Source organism: Phalacrocorax aristotelis, chromosome 16 (assembly GCF_949628215.1).
Source record: "Phalacrocorax aristotelis chromosome 16, bGulAri2.1, whole genome shotgun sequence".
NCBI lineage: Eukaryota > Metazoa > Chordata > Aves > Suliformes > Phalacrocoracidae > Phalacrocorax > Phalacrocorax aristotelis.
In genome coordinates this window covers 5,214,336-5,228,404 of record NC_134291.1, presented here as the reverse complement: position 1 = coordinate 5,228,404, position 14,069 = coordinate 5,214,336, and the positions used below count along the sequence as shown (strand labels likewise).

The 14,069-nt window shown below is 41.9% G+C and overlaps 1 protein-coding gene across 1 annotated transcript in view; it reads right to left on the bottom strand.

The window, feature by feature from the left end:
* CCDC57 (coiled-coil domain containing 57) overlaps positions 1 to 14,069 on the bottom strand; it is a 57,211-nt gene that overhangs the window by 26,768 nt on the left and 16,374 nt on the right. The window contains exons 3-7 of the mRNA XM_075111679.1: positions 13,328 to 13,436; positions 5,231 to 5,361; positions 3,598 to 3,798; positions 1,942 to 2,104; positions 898 to 1,032 (exon numbers count right to left, since the gene is read on the bottom strand). Coding sequence (XP_074967780.1) covers positions 898 to 1,032; positions 1,942 to 2,104; positions 3,598 to 3,798; positions 5,231 to 5,361; positions 13,328 to 13,436 — 739 coding nt within the window. The remainder of the gene's footprint in view (positions 1 to 897; positions 1,033 to 1,941; positions 2,105 to 3,597; positions 3,799 to 5,230; positions 5,362 to 13,327; positions 13,437 to 14,069) is intronic.

The following is a 14,069-nucleotide window of genomic DNA, read 5'->3' as shown; positions in this document are numbered from 1 at the left end:
CAACAGTGAATGTGAACAGTAAAAGAAGACCCACTCCCGAACCCTGATTCTCTTGGTATTTGAATGATCAATTTGCAAATCAGTCCAGTTTGAAATGAAACTGGAAAACCAACTTGCTCCACAAGTTTTTGCTAGCAGTCTAACTTCTGCCTAATTTATTGTAAAAATTGTTTTCAGGAAGTACCTTTCTAAATACAACACTTTCTGCATTCAGAAACCTCTAGGCTTGCTTAACACTGCTTTTCCTTGTCAGTAAGCTCTGATAATACTCTTAACTGCTCACTGTTGAGCACTTGCTGCTGCCCAGTAGGGTGCACTGCAGCACACTCTTTCATTCTTTTTCAGAAGACGATTTTCTACTCATAATGCACTATCCTCCAGCATCGCTTCAAACCAGCATTACGTCTGCAATTTTGAATGGCTTTTTTAATATATGTATTTTAATAAGTAGCAATGAAAGAAAAACTAGTCTGTGATCTCAAAACAAAAGTCATTATCTTAAGCAGCTGGCAAATTGGTATTTTTGAAGCACTGCCTTCAAATTTTAACTTTATAGCTTTAAAATCTACCCTTGATTGCAACTAACACAGAGCCTCAGGAACATTCCAGAAATTAACTCTTCCCATTCTGATGTGACATGATGGTACAGCATATGGCCCTGCTTTGGACCAAGTTTCTACACCCAGCTTGCTCCTTTTGTCAGTGAGTTACGGATCAGAGCCATAATGAAGCCTGTGACACCCAATCTATGTGTATTCCAGGCTAGATATGTCTATATTTTGAATTAAACATATGAAACAGATGAACTGCTTACAAGAAGTCCAGTGGAAACAAAGCCCATAAAGTTGTCATCTCAGAATTAATTCATCCAAGTCAAGATATCAAGTGTTGTCTAACCTGTTTCTCCCCTTCAGGTAAAATACCCTGATTAGATGTTTGTACGACTTGTTGTTCTCTTCCAGCAGTCAAAGCAGAAAGAACAGACTTCACTTCATGCAACCTCTGGTCTGTTTTCTGTAGATCATCTTCAACCTAGGAGGGAGGGGAGGGAGGGAAAGCAGAGGATGTTGGTATCTCAAGGACAAAGGGTGTAGAGATTTAAAAAAACAAAAGAAAAGAAAAGAAAAGAAGGAAATAAAAGAAAAAGATATTTTTACATCACAGGACAGGGACTTAAAGCATATCCCTTTGGCTCTGTCAAAAAAACACCTTCACAGAAAAATAATTTGGCTTCATTGTCTCATCTTCTGTATGTGAAATGGACAACGCTGATTCACCTCTCAGATGTGTTCCTGTGCTACACCTATTGATGTCTATGAATCATTTTGGGAAGACAATGGTAAAATAAAACACCAGAGTAAATCCTGCATTCTAAACTTCATAAAAAAGTGTCTCCTCTGTACTAGAGTACAGAGTTTACTAGGCAACTGGTCATTGAGAATTATTGCTAGCCCATCGTGTAATAGTCCCTAAACAGTAAATTTGTATTTATTTTTTCAGAAACAGAAGCTTGTACACTTCACAAAATAGGATTTTTCTTTCCATACAAAAATACTCTGAGTTTTCCAGGACTAATATTGTTCCCTTGATAAAATTCAAGCTGTATTGTGATCTGAAACTCTTTTTGGTCTGGGGCTGCTGTAACTAAGCAGGATCTTTCTTCTTCTGCTACGATGCCAAGAGAAAAGCAGTGGCATCTCTCAGGCTGACTTGACTTCATTACAAGGGAGAAAAGGCCGCTATTAGAGATTGCCCATGAAAACGAATCTGGTCTCTGATCAAATATATTTGATGAACTGCTGTGCACAGTACAGAATTAATGTTTTACAGATTTCTGAAAGAACACTGAAGTCATGCCTCCCCAAAGAAACACCACGATGGAAAAATTCTATAGCTCTCTATGCAACAGATGGTTCCTGAACGTTAATTTGAAATTCTCACCTGCTCTCTTGCTGAAGACCGGCTTTGTGTTAGATTTTCTGATTTCTGATACTGATTGCTTTCAGCATTCTCACAGAGCTGCTGCCAGTTCAGTTCCGACTGCATTTTACTCTGTTCCAGAATCCATTCTCGCTCAGCTGCTAGAGACAGTTGTTGTTTATACCTATGATACACGGAGTAAAGCTGTTGATTTCAGCAGGATAAATACAGAGGATATTTTGTTTTGTTTTGATTTGTTTTTTTAAATCTCAGTCTTGTTTGCTGTCCTCATCTTTTTTCTTATTTTATTTTCCAAATTATGTATTTCATTCCATTCCACTCTAAGTATCTTCCTGGACAGAGTCATTTTAATTGCTTGGAGCTCAGCAGTCTCCTAGGATCCATCTGTATGGGTATTTAGAATCAGCTTTGGAGGTCACCTCAGCTCAAGCGGCATAAACTGCCCTTCAGCACCAATACTGCTCTCAGCAATACCATCCACAGTGTGTTTCCCATTTGCTAATAACAGAAATGAGATTAAAAAGTGCTAGAAATTAAAGTTGTTGGATTGTCATGGTAAAATTCCTAAGCTCAAAGGCTGCTGCATATACATACATTGAAAACATACTATGGAAAGAGAAGAGATAGGGGGTGCACAAAATGAGGCAAACCTCCTATTGAGAATTTAAGGGCTTTCAAGAGAGGTTCAGTTGTTATATGGCTGAGCTTTTAAAACACAAAGCTGTCGAGACTTCAGGGCACTCTTAAGACTGATTGTAAATGTCACCTCAGACAAAGTCTTAGTCTTCTCTATCATTCTGCATCTTTCTGGGATTTGGCCACCTGTGCCCCTGACTTATCTTCCTGTCCATGCATTGACTGAATTTGGAATTCTTTAGAGGCAGACTCCTTAGAAATCTCAGTCAGATGAGAATCTTGGCCTCTTTTTAGTGCTACAATTTCTTCTTTAAGTCTACATACAAGAACAACCCCCCCCTCATGTTAATATATACTTGCTTAAGACAATTAATAAAACATGTGATGCAATCTTTGATTTAAAACTGTTCAAGGACTTGTTTTTCTTTAGTCAGAATCTCAGAGGGCTTTCATGAGCCAAATGTGTACTGTAAGCCATGCATTTCCAGACACACAAAACGCAGGCCACCTAAGCAATTCTATAGTTGTCCAATTATGTCTTGAAAACCTCTAGTGATGAGGACTCTACCATGTCCCTGAGGCAGTTGTTCCAGCGATTGATTTTTCTCACTGTAAAAAAAAAATAATCTTTTTTACACTGAGATGAAACCTTTCCCAGTGCACCTTGTACCCATGGCTCCTTGTGAAGAGAGTGTCTCCATCCTCTCTGTAGCTGCCCTCTAGGTACTAGAAAACCATAATGAGGTCCACCTGAGCCTTCTCCAGGGAGAAAAGACCCAACTCCTTCAGTCTTTCTTCACAGGGTAGGATCTCCAGCCCTTTGATCATCTTTGTGGCCCTCTCCAGTCTGTCTGTGTCTTTTTTCAATTATGGGGACCAGAACTGGACACAATACTCCAGGTGTTTAGCCATGAATTACTGTGAGATTTTCACATAAATATGTTGGGCACAAAACTGGTAAGTATGATGTTCTGAATTTCTTTCACCACAGCTTACGAAAAGATAAATCAAGTCACTCACATTTTAATAAGAGCATCTTTTTCTCTTAAACAAGCACTGTGACTCCATTCTCTTCTGCATAGCTCAATTTCCAGACTTTTATGCCTCATCTGCAGTTCTCTAATCTGCTGCTTCAACTTTTTAAATTGTTTGACTTGGGCCTCTTTCGCTGAAGCTGGCATTCCATCCTCTTCCTTGGCAGCATGAGCTAGTTCTTCATGCCTAGAAGATGCGGAGAGAAAAAAGGAAGGTTTCAAGCAATGCAAGCACATTATTTTTCAGTACTGTTGATTTACTTTGCTTAACAATTTGGTTTGATCAAATTCAAAGAATCATTGTCAGAAGCAGTGGAAACAGAAATCAATATCTGCTTGTCAGCGGAACAGGTTGCACGGAGGTCTTTTGCAGTTGTTTTTCCAAACTAAGAATGCCTGTTTAGTTGGGACTGAGGACCAGCGCTGAATCATTCTTATACCACTACAGAGAGTTTAACTCCAATTTATCACAGAACTTTAAGTTTGTGATTAGCACAAAGAACAACAGTATTTCACCTAATTATGGGATAAGGATGATCCTAAAAATTGTGGGGTTTTTTTTAAGACGACTCAAAGAGAAGCTATTTTAACAGGTGAACTACTTCATTCAACATACTCTTTTATCGTACTGAAAATATTCTTCACAGTAATTGAACAACTGAAAGACAGCTATGATCAGGTGGCCCAAATAAGAGACTGTAGGAATTCACGGAGCGAAAATGCTTCCTTGAATATTCAGTTTTCATTCACAGATTAATTTCCTGACCATGCACTCACACAAAAATAGACACCAGGTTTAAAATAAGACAGAAGTGAGTTGTTAGGAGAAAAGACCACCAAATAGCAGCTATAGAAAACTCAGATCTAACAGTAAATAAAAAAGGAGACATGCAAGTAATTGCTGTATAATGTCCTTACCCTCTGAAAGTGACCTGCATATAAATTTTCAAAATATATCAAAAATTTTGGATATAAAGGATTAAAGCAAGACAGGAGAACTGAAATTGAACTACAAGGAAGTCTTATTTCTTAAGTTTGAACTAGTGATGAGTAAAACATAAAAGACAAAACCCCCAGTAATACTCTGGTTTGCGCGAGGTAACTTCTGTCACTATATTCACAGTCTCTCTGTGGCTGCTTGAGAAAGTATAAAGTTGTGACTGGACCCAACTGGACTTACTGGATTCAAATCAAGCATGTGAAATATGAGACACCAAGACTAGCTGCACACACTAGAAGTAGGACGAACTAAGTTTTTTCATTATATTTACTGCTTGGAAGAGGTACTCCTTTTTGCAGTAAAAGTAGAAGGTACCATTGAACCACTAAAACTTCTAAGATGAAATTTTATTTTTAAAGTGAGACAGATTACATCCAGAAATAATGTAGCAGAATCAACTAGAATCCATGCAACTTAGCAAATATTTCATACAAAGGGTTACCCCTTTCTGCTGTAATATGTATTACTAGATCAATTAATTCGTGTACACCATTCTAAGCTATTGGTAAAATAAGAGTATGTGAAGAAGAGTAAGTTGAAAGTGTTGTGGAGTTGCAGAGTCTGTGAAAAGCAGTTTATTTTGATCATAATCAAAATTGTACAATACCAAGCATCTTACATAGCAACAAAATTGCTGAACTGCTTTTCTTCCTCCAGTCTCAAATCAAACACTTCTGTTGTTTGCAGTGATTCTGGTGTTTGCATTCCAGTCTCTCTGAGGGCCTCCAGTTCTCTCGTCTGCAGCTTCACCTTACAAAGGAGGAGAATAAGACTTAAGAATTCTAATGAGAGCCTGATATAACCTAATTTTTAAGAGGTCCAGAGCTGTTGTACAGTTGAAGTATTAGCATCATGTCCAGAAACAAAACAGTGCAGAAAGTTGTGGCATGGGGTTTTTTTTGGGTTGGTTCTTTTGTTTGTTTGTTTTTTAATTTGTAAGCAATATTTTGCATGGTGTAAGCATCAGATCAACAAAGCACTTTCAAACCCCTTCCCTATAAGCTACAACCTCTGCTGTTATTTAGATTTCTACTCCTGTATTACTGCTAAATATCCATTTTGTATCCTCTTCCTACACCTATTACCTACATTAACATTAATCCTCCATACTACCCCTTCCTACCTCTGCCTAAAGTTCCTTTTACACAGTTTTTTATTCAGTGGCTTCTTGGCTTCCCCTGCAGCTGGCCTCACATGGGGGAAATGACTGCAGATGAACTCTCCTTCCCTGGCTTAACACTTCCACCACCAATTCAGGTGTAAATAATATATATACATATATAAGTATATATACATATAAAAATACATAACTCAATATAGACAATCCATTTTGTAAAGAAAGAAAAACATATAATAGCATCTAGCACAAGAGACTCAGAGAGGCATAACATGCAGATGCAGCTGCAAGCTGACACAGTATTAGAGCTATCTAATCAAGCACTCAAGTCTGAAAATTGCAAATATTAAATGTTTCTTCTGAAGTACTATCAGAGTTACATTGCGTATCACAGAGTAAGCAATGTGTGCAAATTTACATGTAATAAGCACACATGCAGTTGCAGTTCCTTTGCTCATACTGAGTCAGTAGCACTTAGTCATGCAATCTTTATAGTCAAGACTGCAATAAGACAAAGTGGTTTTAGGTCCATTACTACAGCACTGTCCTTTGAAGAAGGCTCAAGACAAGTCAAGAAAACAAAACCAGAAACTAAACTCCAGCTGTGTCAACATTCGAGATGCAGGAATCCCTTGATACCACTAATGGCCAGGCAACATTTTGCTACCCTCATAAGCTTTTGGCAAGGTAAGGTTTGTAGGCAGAAGTAATTAATTTTATTAGACAGAAATCAACACAGCTGGAAAAAGCTGGCAATCTTTTAAGCGTACAAGCCCTCTTTCTGAAAGCTTGTCTGCTTTTCCCAATGCTATCAGTTGGTGTAATGTGAGGGTTTTTTCCCCCTCTACCTATACAGCTTCGTTTGTTGAGTTATTAAGCTATCAGTTAAATCGCCAGTGAAGCAAGTGAACACAGGCACCAGAGAACCATCCAAGTAAAGTTGGATGACGATTAGCGAAGACTACACATGCAGAGAATACAGATTTTGGAAGAGTAAATTCCTCACCACTAGCCTTAGAAGGATGAGACAGGCCTTTCAAAGGCCTATATATAGGTTTTGGTTGTGTAGGAAAAAAACAGTCACTTTGAATGAAATTAAGATGCATACCACAAATACCTTTGCTTCTTGCTATCCTGGAAACAATTAGTTCAATACATAGGTGGAGGAAACGGAGTCATCTTTTTATGCGTTTCACACAGGAATGACCTGAGATTGTAATAAACGTATTCATTCTGTGAGTAAAGGGTAACGGCTTAAAAATCAGTTACCTTAACTTTGTGGGACAGAACTAAGTTACCCATTTCAATTGTCTGCTTTTGAAACTCACAATCTCTCTTTTTCATTTCTGCATCAAATTTGGCTAGCAGCTCCTACAAGGGGAGCAACAGATAGGTAACACCAGTACAATGGTACTGATGGGAACACTGTACTGTCACAGGCTTTTTTAGACACTGTCCAAGGAGTTTAATCATTGCATAATCTTTCTCTGCTCTAATGAGAATCAGAATGTGCTGCATGAAACCAGGTGACAATAGGGTTGAGTGCTTATGGGTAAGAATCAGGGGGAAGACCAGCAAGGCACATATCATGGTGGGATTCTGTTGTTGACTACCCAGGCAGGATGAAGAGACAGACAAAATATTCTACAAGCAGCTGGAATAAGTCTCACAATTGCTAGCTCTTGTTCTCGTGGGGACTTCAACTTACCAGGTTTCTGCTGGAAACACAATGCAGCAGAGAGGAAATAGTCTAGGAGGTTCCTGGAGTGTGTGGAAGAGACCTTCCTGATGAAGATGGTGAATGAGCCAACTCAGGAAGGCACCCTGCTGGACATGTTGCTTGCGAACAGAGAAGGGCCGTGGTGATGTGGTGGTTGGAGTCTGTCTTGGGCACAGCAATCCCAAAATGATAATTTTTGATTCTTGGAGAGGTAAGGATGGGGCTCAGCAGAACAGCTACTTTGGACTTCCAGAGGGCAGATTTTGGCCTGTTTAGGAGCCTGGTTGACAGAGTCCCTTGGGAAGCCATCCTGAGGGCAATGGAGTCCAGGAAGGCTGGACGTTCTTCAAGAAGGAAAACTTCAAGGTGCAGGAGCAGGCCATCCCCATGAGCTGAAAGATAAGCTGGCACGGAAGAAGCCAAGGCTGGCTTAGCAGAGCTTTGGCTGGATATCAGGAAAAAAAGGAGAGTTTATGACTTTTGGAAGAAGGGGGAGGCAACTCAGAAGAACTACAACAATGTCATGAGGTTATGCAGGGAGAAAATTGGAAGGGCCAAAGCCCAATTAGAACTTAATCTGGCTACTGTGGTAGATTACAATAAAAATATTTCTACAGATACATTAGCAACAAAAGGAGGGCTAAGGAGAATCTCCATCCTTTATTGGATGTGGGGAGAAACATAGTGACAAAGGATGAGGAAAAGGCCGAGGTACTTAATGCCTTCTTTGCCTCAGTCTTTAATTTTAAGACCAGTTGTTCTCTAGGTACCCAGTCCCCTGTGCTGGAAGACAGGGATGGGGAACAGAACAAAGTCCCCATAATTCAAGAGAAAATGGCTAGTGACACCCTATACCACTTAGACACAAGTCTATGAGGCTGGATGGGATCCACCGAAACGTACTGAGGGAGCTGGAGGAGGAGCTGGCCAAGCCACTCTCCATTTATCAGCAGTCCTGGTGAACAGGGGAGGTCCCAGATGACTGGAGGTTAACAAATGTGACACCCATCTACAAGAAGGGCCAGAAGGATGATGCAGGGAACTACAGGCCTGTCAGCCTGACCTCGGTACTGGGGTAGGTTATGGAGTGGTTCATCTGGAGTGCCATCACGCGGCACGTACAGGACAGCCAGGCGATCAGACCCAGCCAGCATGGCTTCATGAAAGGCAGGTCCTGCCTGAACAACCTGATCTCCTCCTATGACAAGTTGACCTGCCTGGTGGATGAGCGAAAGGCTGTGGATGTTGTCTGCCTGGACTTTAGCAAAGCCTTTGACACTGTCTCCCACAGCATTCTCCTGGAACTGGCTGCTCATGCCTTGGATGGGTGTACTCTCTGCTGGGTAAAAAACTGGCTGGATGGCCGAGCCCAGAGAGTTGTGGTGAAGGAAGCTAAATGCAGTTGGCGGCTGGTCATGAGTGGTATTCCCCAGGGCTCAGTTTTTGGGCCAGTTCTGTAATATCTTTACCAATGACCTGATTGATATGAAGAATGATCAATGATACTCCAAGGGACAAGGGGTTTGCAGATGACACCAAATTGGGCAGGAGTGTCGATCTGCTCGAGGGTAGGAAGGCTCTGCAGAGGGACCTGGACAGGCTGGATCGATGGGTCAAGACCAATTGTATGAGGTTCAACAAGGCCAAGTGCCAGGTCCTGCCCTTGGGTCACACCAACCCCAGGCAACGCTGCAGGCCCGGGGCAGAGGGGCTGGAAAGTGCCCGGGGGAGAAGGCCTTGGGGGTGCTGGCTGACAGCCGGCTGGGCATGAGCCAGCAGTGCCCAGGGGGCTAAGGAGGCCACCAGCCCCTGGGCTTGTGTCAGCCCTGGTGTGGCCAGCAGGAGCAGGGCAGGGATGGGGCCCCTGTGCTCGGCACTGGGGAGGCCCCACCTCGAATGCTGGGCTCAGGTTTGGTCCCTTCAGGACAAGAAGGCCCTTGAGGGGCTGGAGCGTGTCCAGAGAAGGGCAGCGGGGCTGGGGCAGGGTCTGGAGCACAAGTGTGCTGGGGGGCGGCTGAGGGAGCTGGGGGGTGTTTAGTCTGGAGAAGAGGAGGTGAGAAGTCACCATCCCTGGAGGTAATTAAAAGATGTGCAGATGTGGTGCTTGAAGACATGGTTTACTAGTAGACTTGGCAGTGCTGGATTAACGGTTGAACTTGACGGTCTTTTCCAACCTAAATCATTTTATAATTCTATGACTCTATCATCTGGCCTAGGGTAGGTCCCTTAACAGGACTTTTAAAGCAAACGGCAATTTAAAGAAACACATCAGCCAAACAGCATCCTTTGCAAAATAAGATCAGATTCCATAACCATAGGGGGGAAAAACCAAAAGCTTATTTAAAAAAAAAACAAAACCAACAAAAAACCAAAACAAAAAAACCACCTTACAGACATTAAAGTTCAATTCCTTTACAGACATTTAAGCGTTTGTAATACTTCAACCACTATCCATTATGGAAACGTCTGAACTTTCTTTTAACTTTTAGAGGAGCAGAAAAGTGCTATACCTCCCCAGTGCTAAAAGTTGTGGGTTTTTTTTGTTTCAGGTGTTGTGAGTTTTTTTTTTTGTTTTTGTTTTTTTTTTTTAAACTGGACACTTTACTTAGCAAATGGGACCGAACAGTCTTGAGCTGTACAAAAAGAAACCAAATTAATTTATTTCAGCCTTTTTTGCCAAAATTTGAAGTAAAATTTTAAATATAAAGTAAGGAATATTAACAGAAGTTCAACTTGTATTATAAGCACATGAATAAAGGGATATAATTATGTACAATCTCCTACAAGCAGTTCAGACATCCACCTTCTTATACACACACATACACACAAACAAATATATATGGAAGTAATGGTGATAAACATTTAACTGTTTCCCTGTTTTTGCAGAACGATGACAGAGTATGAAAGCACAAAAGTGGTCGCTAACAAACCAGATGAAAAAAGATTTTAAAGGTACATCACAAAAGCTTAGACTTGTAATCACTAGTCTAAGCTTTTTAAGTTAACCAAGACTATTCACTGCTATTACAAGGGAAAGCATTGGCTGCAGTCAAGAGGCTTTTAAAGTGAACACTTGCAGAACTACTAAAAAGCTAAGAAAATATAGCCTTCACAGAATCACAGAAAAACACAGGATCACAGAATGGTGGGGGTTGGAAGGGCCCTCTGGAGCTCACCCCATCCCACCCCTGCTGGAGCAGGCACCCCCAGAGCAGGGGCACAGGGCCGCGTCCAGGCGGGGAGTGAATGTCTCCAGGGAAGGGACCCCACAGCCTCCCTGGGCAGCCTGTGCCCCTGCTCTGGCACCCGCTCAGGGAAGGGGTTATTTCTCATATTTCAGTGAAAATTCCTGTGTTCCAATTTGTGCCCATTGCCCCTTGGCCTGGCGTTGGGCACTATTGAGAAGAGCCTAGTCCCTGATGGGCTGACACTCACCCTTTAGATATTTATAAGCATTGATGAGATCCCCCCTCAGTCTTCTCTTCTCCAGGCTGAATACACCCAGGTCTCTCAGCCTTTCCTCATCAGGGAGATGCTCCAGTCCCCTCATCACCTTCATAGCTCTCCGCTGGACTCTCTCCAGCAGTTCCCTCTCCTTCTTAAACTGGGGGGCCCAAAATTGGACACAGCACCCCAGATGTGGCCTCACTGGGGCAGAGCAGAGGGGGAGGAGAACCCCACTCGCCCTGCTGGCCACACGCCTTTCCATGCCCCCCAGGGCACCGCTGGCCCCCTTGGCCCCAAGGGCCCGGTGCTGGCTCAGGGTCACCTCGCTGCCCCCCAGCACCCCCAGGGCCTCTCAGCAGAGCCGCTCTCCAGCAGGTCCCCCCCGGCCTGTGCTGGTGCGGGGGGTTGGTTGTTCCTCCCCAGGGGCAGGACCTGGCACTGGCTCCTGTTGAATTCCCCGAGGCTCCCCCGGGCCCAGCTCTCCAGCCTGCCCAGCTCTCGCTGGACGCCAGCACAGCCTCTGCTGTGTCAGCCACCCCTCCCAGCTCGGTGCCGTCAGCGAACTCGCTGAGGGGACGCTCTGTCCCTTCGCCCAGGTCGCTGATGGATACGTTGAGCAGGACTGGCCCCAGCACAGCCCCCTGGGGAGCACCGCTAGGCACAGGCCTCCAGCCGGACTCTGCCCCGTTGATCATGACCCTAAAAGTGCCTTACTAAAAAGTTATATGAAAAACACTACCATGTTTTCCACCCTGGAGATAAAGTGACAAGAGGGCTGCTGCCAGATAGGAAACTTTGAGAAAGACCTCTTCCCTACCACCTTCCCCCCACCACCCCCCATGTATAGTTGTTGCTTTTTAATTTAAAGGAAAATAATCAAAACAGTAATAGTGTTTGTTATACTTGGGATAACAAAAATCTGTTGTTAGAGGACTTTAAATTTCAATCCCAAGTAAGAATAGAACTACAGAATGGTCATCCTGGTGTGAAATTCCTCCAAAGTAACACTGCAACTTATTCAGAGCATGGAAATTAAAGATACCAGTGAAGACACCAATGAAAAAGTGTCAAACTCATTCTTCACAACAGCTCATAAGAGTATGAAAAACTGTTCTTAAGGAAACCATGGATTTTCCAGAAATTAAACTGTTGCAGTGAGCAGCCATTCAGGCACCTAGACTGATAAAGTATTTTAAAAAGTGTTTATGAGATACTACTTCCAGGAGTTCAATTGATAAATAGCGATTGAAACTTGAAAACAAGAAGATGAGGTAGGTCACAAGGGATTTTGGCTAACTGATGCAATATCATGTGTTAGGTTAAGGGGGGCAACTGCAAAGAGACCCAGTGGCAAGCATGCAAGACACGAACAATGGAGATACTGCACTGGGGGAGAAAAAAAAAGTTAAGAGAAATAGCGTGTATTAGATGATGTGCCCTTACGCTTGTGGAACAGCAGTTAATCAGCTTTATCATTAGAGTTTAACCACATAACACACAAGGATAACTTCTAAATCAAGCCAGTTATCAAGTAATGTTCAAGTGAGAAGCACTCATACTCCTCTGGGTAGGTTCATAAACTGTCTTTGGGAAGCCCGTGGATGAAAGCCTCCTGGATGAAGGTGGGATATTTTAGCAAGACTACTGTATGGAGCGCAGCGAGATGTGGATTGGAGGGTGTTGGGTGCAGGGTGTAATTGCCTAACGATGTCTTTTACCACCTCCAGTTATATTATATATTGGTTTGGTTGACAGGCCAAAAATTAACCATTGCAGTTCCAATTATTAAACATATTTATATGTAAATAATTAAAAGTCATTTTAATATCAAAGCATTTTTATACAAAAACAAAGAAGGAAGGTTTTGTTGTTCTTTAAAGTTTGTAATATATAGAGAGGTGGTATAATGCTCCCCTCAGGTATCACAGTTGAAGGTCAAATTTCACTATTAGCAAGATCATCCTTTTATGATGAAATGATAGCAATATAAGAGGCAGAAAGGGGAAGAAGAGGCCTTGTAATTAGGACTATGATAAACAACATACATTTACCCTCCTTGCCTAAGCTGCTTCTGCTTTCTAGATGCTGACCTCTCCTACAGTTTCAAGGTTAACAAATTTAGCAGTGTGCTGTCTACATAAAGTAATCTTACACAATCTCAGATTACTAAACACACTCTTAGCAGTTCCTTACAAGGGGCAGCTGCCAGACAAGCAAAACAACAGCTACTACACAAGTAGTGCACAATTTTCTAAACTGTCATTACAAATCTTGTCAATTTAAGCAAAAAAAGGCAAAAAATAAAGGCTTATACAACTACAGCAATGTTAAACCAGAACATTCTAATATGAAAACCTAAGCAAACAAACTTGAAAAAATGATTGCTAGATGGCACCGCAGCAACACAACACTGTTTCTCCATATTGTTATACCTGTTTCTGACAAGCAAGCTCTCCTTCCAGTTCCTGGATTTTTCTCTCCATGTGATATTCCAGGTTCACATACTCCTCATGCTGATGATCTGTGTGACTGTTCCTAGAGCTATAAACAAAAATAAAACAAATTTGCATTAAAAAGCGTCTCTGGTGACCTAATGAGGCATACATATGTAAAATTTGTTGACACCTAGCTATAAATACAAGATGCTATACTTTCCTAAAGAAAGTCAACATAAAATTTTTTAATTTGAAACCAGTTGAAACCAGTATATGCCACTTCTCAAAACTATACTTCAAAAGTTAGTTGGATTTGGAGTATCGAGGGTCTGCTGAAAACTAGTGCAAGACTTCCGCTTAAGTATAACATTTACTCCTCCACCCAAAAAATTGATACATGAGAAGACATTGCAAAACAAGGGTTACCCAGCAGAAATCTGAGCTGTTGGATTCATTTAAAAATAGAAGCGGCTCCATATCTTTTCCTCTCTTCCCCCAGTATTTTTATTTGCTATCAACAAAAAAAAAGTTTATCTGAGATACTGTGGAAGAATACCAGTAAGGCCAGCATTTCAAACAAATTCAAAGAGCTCGTATTGCTACCATGACCACTTGGTTCTCTAATGATACACAAAACCTTTTCAAGCTTTGGATTCATCCCTGCAAGACTCAACAGGCTTGGTGCAGCCTGTTACACAGCCAAACAGACCTGGCTTGACATGCAGTTCTGCAACCTTCT